The 23,379-nt window shown below is 35.7% G+C and overlaps 1 protein-coding gene across 1 annotated transcript in view; it reads right to left on the minus strand.

The window, feature by feature from the left end:
* Positions 1-2,667: 2,667 nt before the first annotated feature.
* The window catches only part of GPR149 (G protein-coupled receptor 149), a 77,604-nt gene continuing 56,892 nt past the window's right edge, over positions 2,668-23,379 (minus strand). The window contains exon 4 of the mRNA XM_006149762.1: positions 2,668-3,240. Within this exon, the coding sequence (XP_006149824.1) occupies positions 2,668-3,240 (573 nt within the window). The remainder of the gene's footprint in view (positions 3,241-23,379) is intronic.

Raw genomic sequence — 23,379 nt, forward strand, 5'->3', positions numbered from 1 at the left:
GCTGGACACGTGTGCATGTGTGCCCAAGATCCTGAGAGAATAGAGGAGAAGGGAATGCAGCATGGCCATTCCCCCTGGGGGTGATTTCTTGCTTTCTGTCTCTCTATCTCTTTCTGTCTTTCTGGAGAGCATGTGTGCCCTATAGCAAAAACCTCTCCAAATAAATAAATAAATAACAGACTATTAAAATTTTCTTTTAAAAAGGCATTTAATACTACTGACTTATATTATCAGATTGATCTACCTATTTGCCATTAGTTAAACTAGCAATTGATTTTGGAGATATAAAATCTTTTAAAATAAAATGGATTCATAATGAGAGTGTACTTTAATTTGAATTTATATGTTATGCATTATTTGAAGCTTGCTTTACAAACAGTACTAATGGCATTACATCTACGATTAGTTACATGAGATTTTGAGAAGTTACATGAGAGATGGAGAAAGTCCATTGAGATAATTATTTTTAAAATGACTTGTCTTGGTGGAAAAACAAAACAAAACAAAAAAAACAAATAAAAACCTTCTGAAACTCTCTGAAGATGAAACAATCTGAAAGCCTATGTCAAGTGATTTAAGGTACTGATTCAATATAATGAAATAGAAACCAAAATAAATGATTCTAAAAAAATCAATTTCCAGGGCCAGCAGTTAGGGTAATGGCTATGTCGCTGGACTCCCATGTAGTCGACCGCAGTTTGCATTCCAGATCCCGGTGGCTTGAAACTCACGCCGGGCACGTGTGCGTGCGTGCCCAAGATCCCGAGAGGAGAATGGAGGAGAAGGGATTGTGTCATGGCCATCTCTCCTTGGGGGTGATTTCTCTCTTTCTGTCTCTGTGTCTCTGTGTCCTTCTGGTGAGCGCACACACCCTATAGCAAAAGCCTCTCAAAAAAAAAAATTAAAAAAATTTTAAAAAATAAATAAAAAATCAATTTCCTCAATCTGTAAATAAATATGTCAGTGAGGTGGAAATGCACAGTCTAAGACCATGTAACATGTCAAGTCAATAACTTTGGATAATAAATACTTAAGTAATGTTTGCTTGATTTAATATATGTTTACAAAAAATTAGAATAAAGCAATTCAAACAACAACTACTTCATAATTTTTGAACTTTATGTTACTCATAATCTGATGAGGTAATTCCTACCTCTTTGTGATGTTAAGCATATTAAAATTAATCTTGAAATGTATACCATAAAATGGTAATAAAATACATTGAATTTCTTCTTCAAGAAACCATGTCTTTGGGGCTGGCTCCATAGCATAGTGGTTAAGCACTCTACAGAGGAAGCTGTATCCCACATGGCCTACTAGCCTTCAAACCCTGGCTCTGGCAGCAGTACTGTGGTGTGCACGTGTGCATTCTCAAGATCCTGCCAGGGTGGAGATCAGAGGAAGAAAGATTGGGTTGTGACTAGGCCCCTCTGGGGTGCACTTTCTCTCTCTTTCCTTCTCTCTAGTTCACGTGTGTATGTGCATAAACTATCATGAAAAGGGGAAAAAAGATAACATGTCTTTAGAGAAAAACAAAAAAAATCCACCTAAACTTGAAAGTAAATCATATATATAGTAAATTTTTCTGTGCTCCAGTAATGGGAAGACAGTTTGCTCAATCTGCAGCTTTCAAAACAGACACTTTTATTTTCAACTTAGAGGATCTTCCTCTGCTTTATCCAGAAGCTTGTTACCCTATATGGGTGCACCTCTCAAAATTTAATCTGGTAGTCATATCCCCCAATTTCCAAACCAAAACAATTCTAGGATGAAGTATACAATTCAACCTTTTCTAATAATGTTTGGATGAAAGCCTATTTCTAATTCCACCTGCGAGGGTCAGTCTTTATGTACCAAAAGATAAAAGGAAAATACTGTTACATTTAAGAGAAAGATGAAAAAAAAAAACACTTAGTAAACAAATAGTATTTGAAAAGCCTATTTCTAATTCCACCTGCGAGGGTCAGTCTTTATGTACCAAAAGATAAAAGGAAAATACTGTTACGTTTAAGAGAAAGATGAAAAAAAAAAAAACCACTTAGTAAACAAACAGTATTTGATAGAAAAGAAGGAAACTATAGACTAAGGACATGCATGTTTCCAAGTTGGAGGCTAGTTTGACATTTTACACAAGAACATATTTCCTAATTATGAGTATAAAGCTAAAGCAGGTAACTGTAATAAACTTGTTTTGCTAGCTGTGTTTAGGCAAGCCTCTTCAAATAGAACTTAAGAGTTTGGTCCCATTTAGTCCATTCCCCAAATGTCTCTTTTTTTTACCCTTTGCAGTAAAGGCCAACACTGTGTGTAGAAACCCGTGCATGGAACAGTATCCTCCTTGAGTTTATACAATTTTCTATTTACTCAGAGGTTGACAAGCAGAGGCAAAAACATTACTAGTAAACTAGGCCAAGATTTGATTTAGAAAAGATATTTTAGAAATCAGATAAGAAACAAAATCTTTTAATTACCACAGTGTGTGATCTTTAGGTAACACATCAAATGCACTTAAGTGTTTACACTAGTTCCAGCTGTTGACACTAAAAATAGATAAATCAGAAAAGCTTATGTAAACCAACGAATGAAAGGAAATCAGTCTCAGACCAAAAGTCTTAGTTTCACAAGTTGAGGTTGCAGGTCCATTCCAAAAGTTAGCCCAAGTGGCCACTAATTACCCTTGTTTTCTTCCTCTCTTTTCCTGTAAGCTTCGTTTAACAACTGGATTTCCTCCTTGTAGCCACTCCTTTCTTGGTGCTGCCTTTTACTGTTTCGCCTGTGTGCTTCCACAGTGTCTGGAATGGAGATGTTGATATCACCATCGGGATTACTCGTGGGTAAAAAGAGGGAGTATGAGGCTGTTTCCCCTAAGTCACATGAAACAAATCTGTTTTCTTTCCGTGAGTAGCGCAGGGATGGAGATCTGACTTGAGTGGAGGACTGGCTGATGTTGCTAATGATTGACACAGTGTCCAAGGCCTCTTCATTATCACAAATTTCAAGAACCTCCAAGTGTATTTTCACACTGGTGTCCGCAAATGTGGAGGGAGAATCCTCTGAGTTTGGTTCATGGCCAACACTTTTGGATCGATAGACTTCTATTTTCTTAGATGTTGGGGTTATTTTTTGCCCTTCTGCACTTACCTCATAGGTAGAAAGAGATAAAGTTTTCCCTGTAGGAGCTTGGAGAGACACCGTCCCCTGGAATGCACACAAGGGAATGGCCAGGGTACCACCAGCACGCTAGAGACAAACAAAAAAAAGGTGTTATTATTGAAAACTAGTTTCTGGGATCGAGACAGTTAGAAATTTATTTTATTTATCAGAATGGTTAGATTTTTCTATTTTCAATATATTTCCTTAGAAACCTTTCACAGATTTGGGATTTAAATTCTGCCACCCTAGTGCCACAGTTCAGTCTCTTCTAGGTCAAAACAACATCTAAAGGAAGACATTCAGGAACATTTCTTTGAAGATAAGAGACATATTACCACAGTTGAAGGCAAAATCTGTACTGATGGAAGGAACAGATGTTTCCAAGGACATAATTTGGGTGTAAAATGGAATGCATATTTAAAATTTAGAATTGCTTTTATATTTTTCTTATCAGTTACATTAAAATGTTTGGAAAAAAAATGTTTCCACAGGTTAAAACAAATGCAGGCTGTTATAACATGTGCTTTTTTTCTTTTTTAAAATTTTGCTAGGGAGCTTGTGTGCTCATCAAAGAGAGATAGGGTGGAGGTAAAAAAGCACTTCCTAGGGCCAGCAGGTGGCATGGTGCTTAAGGTACTGGATTCCCACATATCTGACTGGTTCAAGTCCTAGACCTGTCGGCTTGCTTTCTCAATCTGCTGCACTTTTTATATTAAAGGTTTTTGTTTGTTTGTTTGTTTTGTTTTGTTTTGTTTTTGTCTTTTAAAGAAACATATTCAGGGACCAGCAGGTGGCATGGTAGTTAAGGCTCTGGATTCCCACATAGCTGACTGTGGTTTGAGTCCCAGACCTGGTGACTTGAATATCATGCCGGGCATATGTGTGTTCATGCCCAGAGTCCCAGATAGAGAATGGAGGAGAAGGGATTGCAATGCAGCCATACCCCAAGGGAAGTGATTTCTTGTGTTTTCTTATGTTTCCTCTGTCTGTCTCTCTCTGGCTAGTGCACACACCGTATTGCAAAAATTCTTAAAAAAAAATCACCATTGAGAGATGATTAAGAAAATAAGATGGATTCTTATTAAAGTCTGTGCTTTATATTGTTGCATCATACCTTCATACTTTCAATTTGATTACATGTTACTCTCAAAAGAAAATAGTGATGTGCCTAACTTCTAGAGCAGTGGTTCTCAAACCTGAGTCCCAGACCAACATCATCAGCATTACCTGATAATATGTTAGAAATGCAAATTTTTAAGCCTGTCCTCAGAGCTTCTAAATTATAAACTGGCCACAAGGTGGAGCAATCTGCTTTAACAAGCCTTCTAGGTGATTCTGTTGCGTAGTAAAATTTGAGATCCGCTGTTCTAACTAAGGAAATGTAGTCCAGAGGAAGAAGGGAGAGTGGTTTACCAGATAACATGCTTACCATCTCTAAAGCCTGGAGTTACTAACTGGATTGGCCTAAATGTGTCTGTCCACCAAGGAAAGTAGCATGGGACTGATGATGTTCTAACAATTTAGGATGACCAATCATGGCCCAGCCTTTTGGCACAGCTGGTAATGAACTGAACTATGGCACTGGAAGCCACATGACTGACCACAGGATGGATCCCTGGTACACACACGTGTTCAAGATCCCATGAGCTGAAGGCTATAAAAGGGAGATCATGGTGTGATGAGATCCTGTTGAGGATGCACCTCTCTCTCTCTCTCTCTCTCTCTTCCCTTATCCTTTCCCTTGCACATGCCCATGCTATGAATAGAATGAACACGCTTTTAAAAAGGGGGCAACCATATGGCACAGTAGTTAAGCACTGTCCAGAGGAAGCTGTATTTCACATGACCAACTGGGGTTGGAGAACCAGCCTCAGTGACTTGAAAATACAGAGGCATACCATGCATGCTCAGGATCCTGACAGATGGAGAATGGCAGGAAACAGGATTTTCGGAATGGCCAGGTAGTATTGGAAGATGCCTTCACTGTTTATGTTTTAGATGTATACATGAGGATAAGGTTGATCACCCCATTTGCCATGATCATTTTGCATCTGGACCCAAGAGTAGCTAAAGGAAGGCTTAGGATAGGTCCCCACTACTGGAGGACAGTACGGATTCTCTTTAATTTAAAGAAGTCTTTGAAAGGGAATGAATCATAAATTTCACTGCTGTCATGTACCACTCCTTGAATCCATGGACCACAAAAAATACAATCTCAGTTGTGTGAGATATGTTACTAATCTTTTACAGTTAACTCCAATGGAGAAGTCTTGAATTCTGTTTATCCATAAGGAGACCTAGGAACCTAACTTTAGGGTCGTTGCACTCTAATGGGCTAGAAACTTTGAAAACATGCTGCCAAAACAAAGAACTCTGTCAACTCTACATGTATGATGTTGGCTAAACCAAGAAAATTCTATTTAAAAAAAGGGGACAGCATTGGTTCATTACTGCATTTTCTGAGTGGTAGCAACTTTTGATGAAGAGAATGTTACCTTCATTGCTTTTTAATTTATTCATTAAACATTTGCTTAGTATCCATTATAAGCAAGATTCTGAGCTTGCATTAGATATAGAGATACTATTTCTTCATTCAAGGGCATCACAAATGACTGAATAAGAAAGACATGAGAAGAAACTAAATAAAATTTAAACTTTAAATATAGTAATTGAGATAGGAACTAAGTTCTATGTGATCTAAGAAATGATTACCTCTAGTGGGGATATTTCATATAGGAGCGACATTTGAAACTGATCATAAGAAAAGATTTACAGTCTTAAAAGCTTTGCTTTCTGAGTGATAATTCATGAGCTGAAGGGCCTTCCTAAAATATTTCTCTCCTCATAAAACATTTTTATTATCAAAGACAGAAACTTCTGTTTACTTTGTAAATCAAAAATGACTGAAACATTCAGTTAGAAAATTTGACTGCTATTTAATATTGTGAATTATAAATACAGCCTTTTTATTTATTCTACAAGCTAGTTAATTCGTAAGTTGAACTCTCTTACATTCATAAGAAAACCCATCAAGGTAGGTGCATTAAAAATTGCTTTTAAGGGGCCAGCAGGTGGTGTGGTGGTTAAGGCACTGGACTACCACATGATTGACCATGATTCCAGTCCTGGATCTTGTGGTTTGCTTTCTTATTTTCCCTCTCTCTTGCTCTTTTCCTCTCTCTCTCTCTCTCTCTCTCTCTGGTGAGTGCATGTGCCCTATAGCAAGTTAATAATAATAATGATAATAATAATAAAAAAATTAAGTAATTCTTTAAAAATATTTTTGAGCTTTCTGTTCAACATGCTATACTGTATAAGCAAAGTGCTACAGGATATGGTAATTTAAATCAGAAAAATATAATGAGAAAGTTATCAAACAGTGTCCAGCATTGTGAACATGTATGTCTGTCTATTTATTTTTTACTTTTTTTTTTTTTAGAGGTTTGCTTTAGGGGCATGTATGCTGAAGAGAGAGAGACAGACAGACAGACACAGTGAGAGAGAAAGTGAGAAATCACTCCCCCCACAGGGAGAGGGATGGCCACGCTATGATCCCTTTTCCATTATCTTCCCAGGATCTTGGGCATGCAAGCACACATGCCCAGCATGAATTTTAAGCTACCAGGTCTAGGACGCAAACCATGTTTGTCCATGTGGGAATCCAGTGATGTAACCAGTACACTATCTGCTGGTCCCTATTTATTTACAGTTAATTGCCAGAGAATACATGTGTTCACCAGAGAAACAGAGAGAAAGAGAGAGACAGCAACAGAGAGAAAAAGCACCCCGAATGGGATGTGGTCATACCACTGTCCCATGGCCTCCACCCCTTTAGTCTTTCAAGATATTGTGCAGGCATTTAGATGTGCCTGGCATGTCTTTCACGGTGCTCAGGGCTGGGACTGGAACCTCTTCCATTCGTTTGGAATCTGACTCTCTCATCTTGTATGCTATAGGGCACGCTACAGGGCTGACCCAGAATATGTCTATTAAAAGAACCTTCACTAGAACTTCAACAATATAATCATGTCTGTGTGTACCAACATGTATAACTGATGAACAGTTAATATAAAAGCAAATGCAATGAAGAATTTCTCTGCATTTGATTTTATACGTTCACGTAGTCCAGATTTCAGTAACTCTCTCATGTTAATATTATCTTCAAATGAACAATGAAGCATTACTATATTTAAATGACAGCTCATTAAAATGGCATTTGAGAGCTGTATAGTGTCACAGTATGGCCAAGTATGAAGTCTCATTTTTCTGAAACAGCATACAAAGTCCCAACTTACTAAAATTATTTTGTGAAACACTTTTATTAAAATGGAGAGTCTCATTTTAGAGTCATAGAGATAAAAACAGACAATAACGAAAATGCAAATAACCTGATTTTAACATGGGCAAAAGACTGAATAGACATTTCTCTAAAGAAGCTATATAAATGGCCAACAAAAAAGAGAAGGTATATAAATGGCCAAGAAGCACATGAAAAGATATTCAGCATCACTAATCATTATGCACATGCTAATCAATACTGTATCACCTCATACCCATTAGGATGGCCACCAACAAAAAAATAAATCTGTGAGTAATAAAAATTGGCAAGAATGTAGAGAAATTGGAAGTTGTGTGCCCTGCTGGGCACACAAGTAATATAAATGTAAAATGGCATGACTGTTGTGAAAAACATTATTACAGTTTCTCAGCAAGTTTTTTAAAATTAGCATATGATGCAGCAATTCTATTTCTGAGCATATACTCAAAAGAATTAAAAATTAGATTTCAAAGGCATATTTGTACACCTCGCAGCATTATTCATAATAGCTAAAATGTGGAAGCAGCCAAAAGGTCCTTGGATGAAAAAATGGATAAACAAAATGTGGGGATAATATATACATACAACAATATCATTCAGCCTCAAAAATAAAGGAAATTTTGACATATGTTACAACACAGATGAACCACAAGGATATTATGCTAAGTAAAATAAACTAGTTACAAAAGGACAAATACTGTATGATTCCAGTTACATGAAGTATATAATAGTTATAATGTAAAGACAGTGAGTAAAATGATAGTTACCAGGGGCTGGGGAGAGAGACAAATGGGAAAATTTTTTTTTTTTTTTTTTTAATTTCCAGAAGGCACATGCATTGCCATAGAGAGACAGACTGTGAAAGAAAAAAAAGAACCTCCAATGGGGCATAGTCATTCTTTAGTCACTTCTCCATTTCTCCATCTCGTCTGGATTTTGGACATGCACACACACTCACACTCATGTTTTTCAAGCTGCTAGGAGTGAGGTTTGAACTGAGGGTGGCCATATGGAATCCAGCTTTCCCTAACCATTAGGCAATTGGACTGGCACAAATTATTGTTTATTGAGTACAGTGTTTCACTTTTACCAGAAGAAAAAAGTTCTGGAAATGGGTGGTGGTGAGGATTGCTCAGCAATATGAGTGTACTTAATACCACTGAACTGTATAATTGAAAATGATTAAGAGAGTAAATTTTATGTATATTTTACCATCATTAAAATATTAGTGGAGGAAGCTGACAAGTGGCATGGTGTTTAAGGCACTGGACTCCCACATAGCTGACTGCAGCTCAAGTCCCAGACCTGGTAGTTTGCTTTCTCACTTTCTCTCTTTCTGTCTCTCTCTGGTCATTATTATTAAACATCAATAATAATAATGAATAAAATTAAATAATTATTTTTTAAAATTAGGAGGCTAAAGATAGAGACAGACTATCTAGAAATAGATCTGAGCATATTTTTTTAAATAAATTTCATCCAAAATTGGCAAGTTAGTTTCAGCAAAATCATACTGTCATTTTAAGCTAGTTTAGTAACTCTAGTTATGTTGGTCTTGAAAGTATTTGATGTATAAAATTGGTTTGGGTTGAGTAAGAGCTATAAATGTAATAAGTTTCTGCCCAATTTTATTTGTACATATTTAAGTAAAGTCACAAAAATTTGATCTGTTAGTGGGGTTCATAGATTTTTTGCCTGTAAAGGGCCTTGTATAGTATTTAGGTTAGAGAAAGTACTCTAAGTAGGAGATACTCTAGGTAGGAGAAAATGAGAGCTTGAGCTCAAGAACTAGAAATAGGGATAGAGATAGAAGGTGGGAGCTGATGGAATCCTAGTAAAATCAATAGAATTTTCTATGTCTTTTAGGAATATAGAGGGGGAATTAAAATGGAGAAAGATTGGAAGCTAAAAGAACAAACTAATTCCACAACTCAGCGCCAAGGACTGAGTTAGTGGGTAGTTCCATGGCAATGGTGTGAAGAGGGTCTTGTTGAGTGCTCACGGAATACGGAAAGGCTCTAGCTCATAAACTATTGCATTATCATGTGATTAATGCTTCAGTAGACCCAGGTTGATCTATGGAACATTCCATATTCCGTTTGAGAATGTTGCATAAGGATATCTAACTTAGGTACAGAGCTCTGAGAATCCTTCCCAGACAGGGTTTACTTTTTACAGATGATAGCAATGCTTTTGTCTAACATTGATTCAGAGATCCTAGCTAGGAAAAAAATCAAGAAATAATAAATATAAATATTGACCAAAAGAGAGATGAGATTATCAAAACTTATAGATGAAAATATTATCTATCTAGAAAATTCTAAGGAAGCAAATCTTAAAATAACTAATTAGAGAGTTTAATAAGGGAGCCAAATTGTAGGTAAACCTTCAAAAATCAATAGTCATTAACAAACAAAAAATATATTTTTAAAAGGTTCCTTTCAAAATAGTAACAAAACTATAAAAATGTGCGAGAAATTATGAGAAAAATAATGAGTTTTTTACTGCAAGAATGAAAGACGTATCGAATAAGTAGACAAAATAATTTCTGCATGGGGAAACTCTATATTGTAAATATGGCAATTTTAATTTATTAATGCAATAAGATTTATTTGTAGGAATACATGCTAGTGTGGATAACCAAGGAAATTTGGAAACAAACTAGTGAGGTGGATTTCCAAGCATAATATGAATCTATAATAATTAATACAGGGTGTCAATTTCAAGATTTGACAAATCTGCACAAGAAAATAGACAATCAAGAAACCAGATATAGTATTGGGTGTGTCAGAAAAGTCATGATGCTTAGAAAAAATACATCATGACTTTTCCAACAACCCAACATATTTTGATGGCATTTCAAAACACGTGTGGTAATTATACAATAGTTTAAAATAATAGCAGTTCCCCCAAAAGAGTAAGGATTTACATGTATTTTTTTATGTAATGTTGACCATCTATTAAAAAGTTAAAGTAGATCTCTTTTCATGTTACATGCAAGAAATGCATTTTAAAAATTTTGATTAGAGGGTGTATGCATTCATCAAAGAGACGGAGAGGGAATGTGAGAAAGTAACCCCATGGGGAATGACTATGCTTCAACTCCTTCTCTATTGCTCCTTTTGGGATTTGGGGCATACACACACACACACACACACACACACACACACACACACTCCGAGTATATTTTTCAAGCCACTGGGTTTGGGAACCATGCAATTTACCCTGTTGAATCCATATATCTAAACCATTATACCTATAGCTGGCTGCTATTTTCATTCTTAATACTTTTTTTTAAAGTCATGGGTGAATAAGATCTTTCCAAACCTAGAATGACAAATCTAGAATGAAAACTGGAAATCACAAAATAAAAGACAAATGGTTTGACTGCAAATTTTTAAAAAAATATATCCGTATAGTAATATATGCTATAAACAAAGGTGAAAGACAAATGTCAACCTAGGAGAAGATATCTGTAGTCTAAGGCTACATTTAATAGTCATGATGTAGAGTCCTATAAATTGGTAAGAGAAACAACCCAGCAGAAATGGGAAGTAGGCAAAACTAAAAAATTAAAATGGAGTATAAACACATCAAAACATATTCAATAACTAAAAAATTAAAATGGAGTATAAACACATTAAATCATGTTCAAATTTTACCAATAATAAAATTCATAAATAAAGCAAAAAATCATTTTTAGTTTATGTGTCCTCCATAGAACACATAAGCAACAGCTAAAAAAGAGCCAGAAGAAATAGAAAGAGTTATAAATCAAAGAGAAAAATAGAGAGGCAAGACATTTGAGGAACATGGAAATGGAGGATTGTCTGTTGTTGATAAAGCATATTGATATCTTCCACTGGACTGGTATGAAGTGCATTCATGTTGGGTGCATTTATTTTACAAGCTGTAGTGATGGACAATAATTGAATGTATAAAATAAGTTCAAACTAAAAAGAGTTTTGCCATTGTTAGAGTACATCTTGATTGGACAGTATTTACTATAATATAAAAATTCAGTATAGTTACCAGCAATCCTACTTCTTTTTCTAAAGTTTTGTCCTTTCTAAGAGCATGAGGGACAAGAAAGAGTGAAAACAAGGGAGAGACAAAACCCCCAACAAAGTCCTGAAACTGTGATACGCTTCCAGCCTTCTGCTGTCCAGGAACCATAATCAGAAGCCCAGGGTGCTCAGGGAGGTCTCCAAGCTTGAGTCAGGAACCTTCTCCTGTTGAACTGCCTCTCAAAGCATCACATTTTACCACTGGAACACTTTGTGACTGCACTAAAAATCCCATTTCTGAGTCAGTTCCACCAAATATCAGCTCATTGTGATGTTTACTTCAGCACTGTTTTAGGTCCCTAAATTAGAAACAAGTTGAAGCTCCATTATATAGAAAATAGTTTAAAAAAACCAGTGATACCATTATGTGCCGAAAAGCTATCTTGAGGTGATGGGGTAAAGCTATAAGTTCTGCTTGGGTAAAATAATTTTCATGTACTTTAAGTTATAAAAACAAATTATAGGACCTAGCATTTGGCATGGTTAAGTCACTGGACACCCATATGCCTGACCACAGTTTGAGTCCCAGACCCAGCAGCTTGAAAATCATACCAGGCATGTGTGCATTTGTGTCCAGAATCCCAAGAGGAGAATGGAGGAGAAGAGATTGTGGCATGGCTAACCCCTTAGGGAGGATGATTTCTCACTCTCTTTCTCTCTGTCTCTCTCTCTCTCTCCAGAGAGTGCATGTATCCTATGGCAAAAAGCTTTTCAAAAAATTACAAAATATTATGTATAATATAATACAGTTTTCTTATTAAAAAGCAGTCCATTAGATATCAACCCAGAAAATTATGTATGTATAGAAATAAAAATATGTATACAGGTTTACAAACACACACATATATTAAAGCATAGAGAAAAGGTTTGAAAGGTTACACGTCAAACTACTTCCTCTGAGAGAGGATAGTGCTGAGATATTTCTCTTTTACTTATTTCTAAATTATTATTACAAGTATTTTGCTCCTGTGCATTTATTCAGTAGTAATAAGGGAGAGAGATTGCTGGAAAGGCACACTGGATGCAGAGAGATAGGGTACTGAGTTTGTATTGCCTATGAAAGTGGTCAACATTTGGAATTTATGCTGCATTCAGAGAATGTTCTATTTTAGGTTAGGAGAGGAGACAGCTGGGTGAAGTGCTCTGTCTCCAAAGTTTACTCTAAAGGTTTGGTTTCCTGAGTCCCAATGGGAGTATAGTCAGTTTCCTATTCACATTTTTAAAGTAGTAAACATACTACCTATGACAGGAAAAATAAAAGTTTTGAATTATGTAAAAGGAAAAGTTATTTCAGTAATCCCCTGGATTTTTTTTTAAGACAAAAATTTATAGCACTCTCAAAGTGACCAGTGTCTAACATAAGTCAGATTCTCCTCAATAATTTTACTGGAAAAACTGTAAATATTTGAGACCAACAAATTGTCCCTGTAAACATTAAGTTCAAGTAAAGAGTTCTGCCTCCCAACACACAAAAAATACAACTTGAATTACAAGCCACAGTGTAGCCAACAGATTTGATTATATATTAAAAAGTTCAAGAGGGTGTGGTAGCGTCTGCCCTATGGCAAAAATTACTATAGGCTGGAAGATTGTTGCATAAAGTCCCTGTCTTTCTCAACAAGCATGATTTTTGGGACCAGCAGATGGCGTAACGATTACATTGTTGGACTCCCACATGGATGACTGCAGTTTGAGTCCCAGATCTCGTAGCTTCAAACTCACACCAGGCACATGTGTGTGCATGCCCAAAATCCCGAGAGGAGACTGTAGGAAAAGGGATTGTGGCATGGCCATTTCCCCTTGGGGGTAATTTTTTGCTTTCTGTTTCTCTGTCTTTCACTGTTTCTCTGGTGAACGCATGCACTCTATAGCAAACATCTCTCTTAAAAAAGAAAAGTTAAAGAATAATTTCAAAAGGAAGCTAAAAGTAAAAATATAAACTCTCAAGACTATAAATATTCATTGTAAAAAGTGGAAGAAAAATACAAAAGACTGTTAGTACTGGTTTAATTTATTTTCACATTTGTACTAGGTTGAAATCGCATTCTTCCTACCCTCAAATTCATGTTCACCAGTAACCTGTGAATATGACCTTATTTGGAAATAGGGTTTTTGCAGATATAATCAAATCAAAATGATGTCATACTGAATTAGGAAGAACCCTAATCCAGCGACAAGTATTCTAAGAGGGACATTTTGAAGCAGATGCACATAGAGGGAAAATGGCCATGAGACGACATCCATTGGAGTTGTGTTGTCATAAGCCAAGAACACCAAGAATTGCTGAGAGCCACTAGAAGCTAGAAGTCTAACATAAGTCAGATTCTCCTCAATAATTTTACTGGAAAAACTGTAAATATTTGAGACCAACAAATTGTCCCTGTAAACATTAAGTTCAAGTAAAGAGTTCTGCCTCCCAACACACAAAAAATACAACTTGAATTACAAGCCACAGTGTAGCCAACAGATTTGATTATATATTAAAAAGTTCAAGAGGGTGTGGTAGCGTCTGCCCTATGGCAAAAATTACTATAGGCTGGAAGATTGTTGCATAAAGTCCCTGTCTTTCTCAACAAGCATGATTTTTGGGACCAGCAGATGGCGTAACGATTACATTGTTGGACTCCCACATGGATGACTGCAGTTTGAGTCCCAGATCTCGTAGCTTCAAACTCACACCAGGCACATGTGTGTGCATGCCCAAAATCCCGAGAGGAGACTGTAGGAAAAGGGATTGTGGCATGGCCATTTCCCCTTGGGGGTAATTTTTTGCTTTCTGTTTCTCTGTCTTTCACTGTTTCTCTGGTGAACGCATGCACTCTATAGCAAACATCTCTCTTAAAAAAGAAAAGTTAAAGAATAATTTCAAAAGGAAGCTAAAAGTAAAAATATAAACTCTCAAGACTATAAATATTCATTGTAAAAAGTGGAAGAAAAATACAAAAGACTGTTAGTACTGGTTTAATTTATTTTCACATTTGTACTAGGTTGAAATCGCATTCTTCCTACCCTCAAATTCATGTTCACCAGTAACCTGTGAATATGACCTTATTTGGAAATAGGGTTTTTGCAGATATAATCAAATCAAAATGATGTCATACTGAATTAGGAAGAACCCTAATCCAGCGACAAGTATTCTAAGAGGGACATTTTGAAGCAGATGCACATAGAGGGAAAATGGCCATGAGACGACATCCATTGGAGTTGTGTTGTCATAAGCCAAGAACACCAAGAATTGCTGAGAGCCACTAGAAGCTAGAAAGAAGCAACAGAGTATCTTCCCATAAGGTCTTTGGAGGGGGGTGATCCTCCTCTCATCTTTAGCTCCAATTTCTGGTCTCCAGAAATGAGACAACAAATTTGTTGTTTTAACCCACTTAAGTTTATGGTCATTTGTTATAACAACCCTAGGAAAGTAATATAATGTTTAATACAAACAGGTATAAAAAATAAATTTAATGATATTTTGCAAAGTTCTATATCTGCCCATTTTCTTCTGTAGACTGGGCTTTGTAGTCATTTCTTTCAAATTCACATAGAGTGAAATCCCCTCAAGGGAAGGGAACATTTTCTTGTTGATATTTTTTTGTTCTATTATCTGTAACAGTGCCTGGCACACAATAGGCCCTCAAAACATATTTGTCGAATATATAATAAAAGTGTGTGTGAATGAATGAGTCTGCAACAATGACCTAATGTGCTTTTTAGAGTCCATATTTTAACTTTCTGAAGCATGAGAAATAGGATTATCTTTTAAAATTATTGCTGTTTAAACTGTAAGTTTTATATTTTAACAGTCCTATATAATAAATGATGATAGTCACAAGTGCATCAGAAGGTCATATTAGAATATTTTCTTTTCATAAAATTAAAGTAGTATGAGATTGAATGTGAAATTTCAGTGCATGATAAATAATGATAGATTCAGAGAACATAAAACTATTCATTTCATAGTCTCTGCTTTCTTTCCATTTAAACATGTATAAATTAGCATATGCTGTCAGGAATAATGGTAATCCATTATTGCTGTATTCCTGAGCGTAGGTGGCTGGGAGTTCTTTTATTTGGTAATGAAAAGCAGCCTCTAAACCTCACAAATGCTCCAGGAGGAGAGAGCATGCCATGTAAACACATTAGCACAGATAATCTGCTGTGATAATTGATTCAGGCTTTCTGACCTTGGGCATATTGAACATTTTTATTTCTTCACTATAAGCTTCTAGGTGAATTCAGGGTGAAATTATAATATAAAAGAGTGTCTCCAAATTTCTCTCCTAACAAGGTGATGTATTCTGTTGATTATCTGACTCACTCAACCTAAGAAAGACACATTACAGCACAAAAGCTCACAGCACTTAACCACAAACCATGGAGATGTAATTCCTCATTTTAGAAAGGGAGTACCAAAGACAGTCAGAGAGGTGGGATTACTTACCCCGGATGCTCAGGTAGCAGCAGTAGGACTAGCTCCAGGACTTAGGTTTCTTAATTGTTGTTTAAAAACTCTTTCCAGTGCACCATGCTTTTACTTTAAAAGAAATCTGCTTTAGTCAGGAGCTGGTCATGGTGGGGTTTTTGTTGTTGTTGCTTTGCTTCCCTCCCCCCTCCCCCCTCTCCCCCAAGCTAGAATTTTATCACTAATGCATGAGTAATCCAAGTGGCTGGCAATTTTAGTCCCAATTAAAGTTATAAAGATAATTTTTGGGTGATTTAATCAACTTTTAGGCTTCTAAAAGTACAGACATTGGGGAATTTAAATCATGGTTTGAGGGAAAAGAAGCATAGACACTAAGAGGAAAAAAAATGGCAAAGAGAGCAAGAATGTTGTAGAAGAAAAATGAAAGTAGATTGTTAATTCTTTACTTCTGGGAATTTTATTCAATATGTAAAACTGTATGGCTACTGTATTTTCACATATCAGCTCTGAAAATATTTCTCATGTCATCCTATCATCCTCATTTAAATGTTTAGTAGACCAAAATAAGAGATGAAGATATATGAATTACTCAAGGAAAAAGAGAATAGGGCCTGGCAAATAGGGGTTTTACATGGGCCCACTATACGGCATGGAAAGTTGTAGGTATTTTAAGACATTTTACATTTAATTTTCACAGACTTTAGAGCTATAAATTAAGCATTTCTTTCTTTCAAGAGTTTTTGCTATAGGATGTGTGTATTCACCAGGAGACAGATAGTCAGAGAGAGAAAAAGTGAGAAGTCACTCTCGCATGAGTAATCCAAGTGGCTGGCAATTTTAGTCCCAATTAAAGTTATAAAGATAATTTTTGGGTGATTTAATCAACTTTTAGGCTTCTAAAAGTACAGACATTGGGGAATTTAAATCATGGTTTGAGGGAAAAGAAGCATAGACACTAAGAGGAAAAAAAATGGCAAAGAGAGCAAGAATGTTGTAGAAGAAAAATGAAAGTAGATTGTTAATTCTTTACTTCTGGGAATTTTATTCAATATGTAAAACTGTATGGCTACTGTATTTTCACATATCAGCTCTGAAAATATTTCTCATGTCATCCTATCATCCTCATTTAAATGTTTAGTAGACCAAAATAAGAGATGAAGATATATGAATTACTCAAGGAAAAAGAGAATAGGGCCTGGCAAATAGGGGTTTTACATGGGCCCACTATACGGCATGGAAAGTTGTAGGTATTTTAAGACATTTTACATTTAATTTTCACAGACTTTAGAGCTATAAATTAAGCATTTCTTTCTTTCAAGAGTTTTTGCTATAGGATGTGTGTATTCACCAGGAGACAGATAGTCAGAGAGAAAAAGTGAGAAGTCACTCTCCAGGGGGGATGGCCACACTTCAATCCCTTCTCCTCCATTCTTCTCTGAGATTTTGGGCACTCATGCACATATACCCGGCCTGAGTTTAAATTGTTGGGTCCAGGACTTGAACAGCAGATGACTATATGAGAGTCCAGCAATGGAACTATTACACCATCTCCTGGTTCCAAGCATTTCCTTCTTAATGATGAAGAATCAAACAACTGAGTAACAGATTTAGGATTAAATTTATCAAAAACTTTTGCTTATCCTTCTGAATACCAGCCATGTATCAGATTTTTTGCTAAGCACTTTAGGTACACTTTCTTATTTAATATTTACACCAACTTTATGAAATAGAGACACCACTTATCCCAAATTTATAGATGGATATAAGTGAATAATGGAGAGGAACATGAGTCAGTAAATGGTAGCATCAAATCCAAACCCAGGATTATCAGTCTCAATTCTTTTGTTCTTAATCATTCTACTTCAAGGGACAGTGTTATGAAGGAAGAAATGAATAACACCTTAATGTCACAATTCAATTAAAACCCTGCAAAGTCCTGTAGAAATGACAAGGGAAGGAGATTTATTCACGTTAGGAACTGAAGGGAGTGTTTAGAGAAGACACCTAAAACAATGGTTTCTAAGTAGAGTCCCGACAGAGAATTTCAGTAGGCAGAAATGGGAGGAATTGTGTTCCAGAATGAGGAGACTGGCAAAGCAAAGGCTAATGGAATTTTGAGAAAATCATACAGTGAAAGGGAATGACTGGAAACAGGTTAGGCCCAGAGCTGAGAGTCCTGGATACTGAGGTAAGTTTTGATCGTATCCTGTAGGCAAGGGGAACCACTGACTTGTTTCTTCATTTTAGAAGAGAAAGAAATACAGATGTTTGGAGTGTCTGTCATGTGTACTAAGTACTGCTCTTGGTGCTTTACATATTGAATCTAATATAATCACAAGGATGGTAAAAACTACTTATATTTTACAGATAAATAAACCGAGCTGTGAAATAGTTAACTAACCTGCCTAAGTTATATAGCAAGGAAGGTTTGAACTGTGATCTAAACTCAGCTCAACTCAGACTCCACACTATGCACTCAGGGTCTAAGAAAATAACCAAAAATCCTTTGAAAAGTAGATTGGAAGGAGAGTATGGTAATGGAGAGAGCCATTAGGAGGTTTTTAAGTCATATGTGGAAAGGGGCCAGCAGATGGCGTGGAGCTTAAGGCACCTGGATCTCACATGGTCAGCTGTGAGATTCAAGTCCAGGATCTGGTGGCTTGAAAATCATGCTGGGCACATTTGCGTTAATGCCCAAAAACCCAAGAGGAGAATGTAGGAAAAGCGATTGCAGCGTGGCTATCCCCCTGGGGTGTGATTTTTCACTTTCTCTGTCTCTCTGTCTTCAGCAAGCTCATGGACTCTAAGGCAAAGATAAAAAACAAAACAAAACAAAACAAAAGAATGTGGAAAGAAAAAAAAGAGGATGTGAACTTAAATTGTAGAAATGGCAAATGTAGGATGGACAATAGCAGAGGCAAAATTCTCAATGCTGTGGGAGGGTCATGGTGAGGTACTGTTGTAGAGTCATATACACCTGGCTTTGAATCCAGTTGAGTCACTACCTCTGTAATCCTTACCTCTCTAAGGGTCCGTTATCTCACTTGGACTTAATGCATGCAAAATGACTAGTTGAGTGCCTCACACATAATAAGTGCTATTATTGGAAAGTAAGATAGAGGAATCTGAGACAGTTTTGACTTTTCTAGTCCTCCTGGTACCCGTGGTTGGGACGAGAAGCTTGGTAAGATATAGGTAATTCAATATTACTTCTACAATCTTTATTTTCTAATCAGTAGTATATTCCTCTACAGTATTTTGTTCTTATGGCTGAAATTAACCAATTAAAAAGTAGAGATTTACAAAATGGATTAAAAATACAGCACAGCTTGAGACCAGCGGTTAGCATAATGGCTATGTCGCTGGACTTCCATGTAATTGACTGCAGTTTGAGTCCCAGACCCGGTGGCTTAAACTCACACCAGGTGTGTGTGCAGGCGTGCCTAAGATTTTGAGAGGAGAATGGAGGAGAAGGGATTGTGGCATGGCCATCCCCCCAGGAAGGTGATTTCTCACTTTCTATCTCTCTGTCTTTCTGGCAAGCACATACACCCTATAGCAAAAATCTCTCTCTCAAAAAAGAAAAAAATAAAAAAAAAAACAACACAGCTATGTACTGTCTATATTAAATTCACTGCAGATATAATGACATGAGCAAGTTGAATATAAAAGAATAAAAGAAGATATACCATGCAAATATCAGTTGAAGGAAAACAAGAATAGGTATATTAACATTCAGAGCAAAGAAAAGTACTATACACAAGGAAGATTAAAAACAAATGGATCAACCTACCAAGAAGACATATACCTTAGATGTCTCTATAGCAAACAGCAGAGCTATGCAATCTACCAAGTAAAACTGATAAAACTGACAGGAAAAATAGGTTCACAATTACAGCTGGATAATTTAATACTTGTTTCTCCACAATTGATAGAATAAGTAGACAGGAAATCAGCAAGAATAGTATAGAACAATAAACAAAACAAACAAATAAAACCTACAGATTTATATCAATCATAAATACAGGTGCAAGAATCCTTAATAAATATTAGCAAATGGAACTCAGCACTCTATAAAAAGAATTATACACCATGAGCAAATGGGGTTTATTTCAGAAATACAAGGTTAGTATAAAAATCCAAAAACTGATGTGATTTGCTATATTAGTAGGCTAAAAGAGATAAATCCCATGTTCATACTAACTGATGAAGGAAGAAGTGACAAAATTCAACATTCACTCATTAGATTAAAAAAAATATTGAGGAAAATAAGAATAAAGGGTGACTTCCTCATTTTGATAGAGCATGTATAAAAACCCTACAGTTGACAATAGCTTGACTGTGAAAGAATACTTTATTCCTAAATCAGGAGCAAGGCAAGAATATCAGTTCTCACCATTTTTATTCAGCATAGTGCTGGAAGTTCTAGTCAGTGCAATAAATCAAGAAGATGGAACAGAAGTTATACAGATAACAAAGAAATAAAACAGGTATTACTTGGAGATGACATGATTGGTCTATATAGAAAACCCAAGGAAATTACCAAAAACTCTTAGAGCTAATAATTGAATTAAGAAAGACTGTAGAAGACAAACACACAAAAATTGTATATATTTTTACATACTAACAAAAAACTGAAAACATAGTACCATTTATAATCACTCAAAAAAGCATTAAATAGTTACATGTAAATCTTACAAAACATGTACAGAACTTACATGATGGAAACTTCATAACACTCTTAAAGAAATCAAAGAGCTAAATAAATGAGATAAATTATGTTCATGGATTGGAAGACTTAATAAGTAAGGATGTCAATTCTCTCCAAATTGATTTTAATGGAATTCCTATCAAAATCCCAGTAATATATTTTGGTAGATATAGACAAGATTATTCTAAAATTTATATAGAAAGGCACATGCTAAAATTATTTTTAAAAATAAATACAAGGGGAGAAATTAGTCTACCAAATTTTAATAATAGCTGTAATAATCAAGATGGTGTTGGTGGCAGAGGGTTAGATATATTGATCAATGGAACAGAATAGAAAACAGAAAGGTAGACTCACACAGATATGCCTGACTGATATTTTTACAAAACTGCAAGCACAATTCAATGAAGGAAAGATAGCGATTTCAACAGTGCTGGAAAAATCAGACATTCATAAGCAAAAAAATTAAGTTAGAACTATCTCACACTCAAAAATTTCCTCAAAATGGATCACCAACCTAAATGTAAAATATAAAACTAAAGCTCATTTCTAAAATGTAGGGGAAAAAAATCTTTGAGATCTAAGGCTAGAAAAGAGCTGTTATACTTACCAACAAAAAGCATGATCCATAAAAGGAAATTTGATATTTAGACTTCACCAAAATCTGAAACTTCTGTTCTATGCAAATCCAGATTCTGATTCAGTAGGTCTGTGACAGGACCTGAGACCCTGAACTTTAAAGCTGTAGATAATGCTGAGGTTTCTGAACTTTGGACCATACTTTGGGCATCAAGATACATATAATCTGTTTGGCTCCATATGTCACTAGTTCTAAAATCACATGATTTGGGGGCCAGTCCATGGTGTAGTGGTTAAGGCAGCTGGATTCCACCTGGTTCAGTGCATGGTTTGAGTCCCTCACCTTGGTTCATGAAAAGCATGCTGGGTGTGTGGACATGCATCCAGAATCCAGAGAGAAGAAAGGAGGAGAAGGAATTGCAGTGTGACCATCTCACTGGAGGATGTTCTCACTTTCTCTCTGTCTCCCCCCAGTGAACACAGTTGCCCTATAGCAAATTTAAGTAAAAGAACTTAATTTCAGTTGAAGGGATACTAGAACCCCCCCCAGTCAACTTTATAGTTAAATATATTGAAAAACAAAATGATCATTCAAACGATCTTTCAATCTTTCAAAATGATCTCTAAAATATTCTAATGTGTTATTCAAAGAACTTATATTGCAATTGAGAAACCATTCTGATGAAAAATGATCAAGTTTCAGCATAAAAACTCACTTTACAAGGATCTTATGGCTAAAATATGAGCTTCCAAAATGAATATATTATTGCATTTAAATTACTCTATTTCTTATTATGTAAATTGGTATTCTTATATATCTAATTCATAGTTTTTAGTTCTGTTCAAGCCCATGGAAACAACCATAATGGCTACAAGAAATCTTATGGAAATTTCGAATTTAAGTATGTTGCTGTTCTTGGAAATATTAAGGTTTTTCATTCTTTTGTGTTATATAAACTTATTTCCAAAAATGACATTTCAACTTAGACACAATGTGTATTCAAGTTTTTCATGTAGTACTCATTCTTTTCATTTTTCTAACAAAATAAAAGAAAATAAACTAACATGAAGGGAAACATATGTTGATCATATTTAGAAAAGAAATAAGATTTCATGAGAAATAAATGAATCCTAAGAAATGAAATCATTTTTCCTTAATGGTAAACATGCTTTCAATTGTTATCATATCAGTTGGGAATATCCTACTAAAAACAGCTTCAAAAAAAAGCTTCTCATACCTCATTGATCAGAATTAAGTCAGGAATGAAAATATATTTTCATTTGCAGTACTGATTCAAAGGGGTAAATACAATGTTTGAGTAAGATCACTATACTCCAGAAAAGATGTTTAATTTCATATTGATAGTGTTCATAGAAGTATAGAAAAAAAATTTTATCAGACAGCGCATCATAGAAAACATAAAACTGAAAAATCTATAGAGACAGATAGTACTGTAGATTAAAGGTGTCCTAAGGCCAAGATGGTAGTGACAAAGTTTAAGACAAAATGGGCACATGAGATCTTACTGATCTGATGAAAGTGTTCTAAAACTAATTTATGATGATCTCACAGCTTGGTAAACTTACTAGAAATCATTGAACTGTATATTTGCAATGGGTGAATTACATGATATGCAAAATATTCCTTGATAACTTTTAAAAATTATTTAACTTTATTTATTTTAATTTGACCAGAGAAGAACGGGGGGGTGAGGGAGAGAGGAGAGAGAGAATGCCACCAGGTCTGGGACTCGAACCACAGTTGGCCATATGGGAGTCCAGTGCCCTTAACCACCATGCCACCTGACAGCCCCAGATAATTTTTTTGTTTTGTTTTAAAGTGTATTTTACTGACATTCAAGAGGCTCTCAAATACAGTACTTCTTCTGCTATTGATTAGCTGTGGGACCAACTGTGGACAAGGAGTGTTCTCACTGGAGACCTCTGTTTAATTACCCATAAAGAAGGGATTGAGCCAAGTGAATCCCAAAGTATCTCTTGACTCTTTCTAGTCCAACTTTCTATGTTTTTTATTTTTTGGCAAAGAAAGCACTTTTGTTCCTTGAAGAACACTTGAGAAATATCTTCTGAAAGAAATTAAAGCCATAAAATTTCCTTTAAAAACTTGCTGAAA

The sequence above is a fragment of the Tupaia chinensis genome, unplaced genomic scaffold (assembly GCF_000334495.1).
Source record: "Tupaia chinensis unplaced genomic scaffold, TupChi_1.0 Scaffold000272_1, whole genome shotgun sequence".
In the NCBI taxonomy this organism is placed as follows: domain Eukaryota; kingdom Metazoa; phylum Chordata; class Mammalia; order Scandentia; family Tupaiidae; genus Tupaia; species Tupaia belangeri.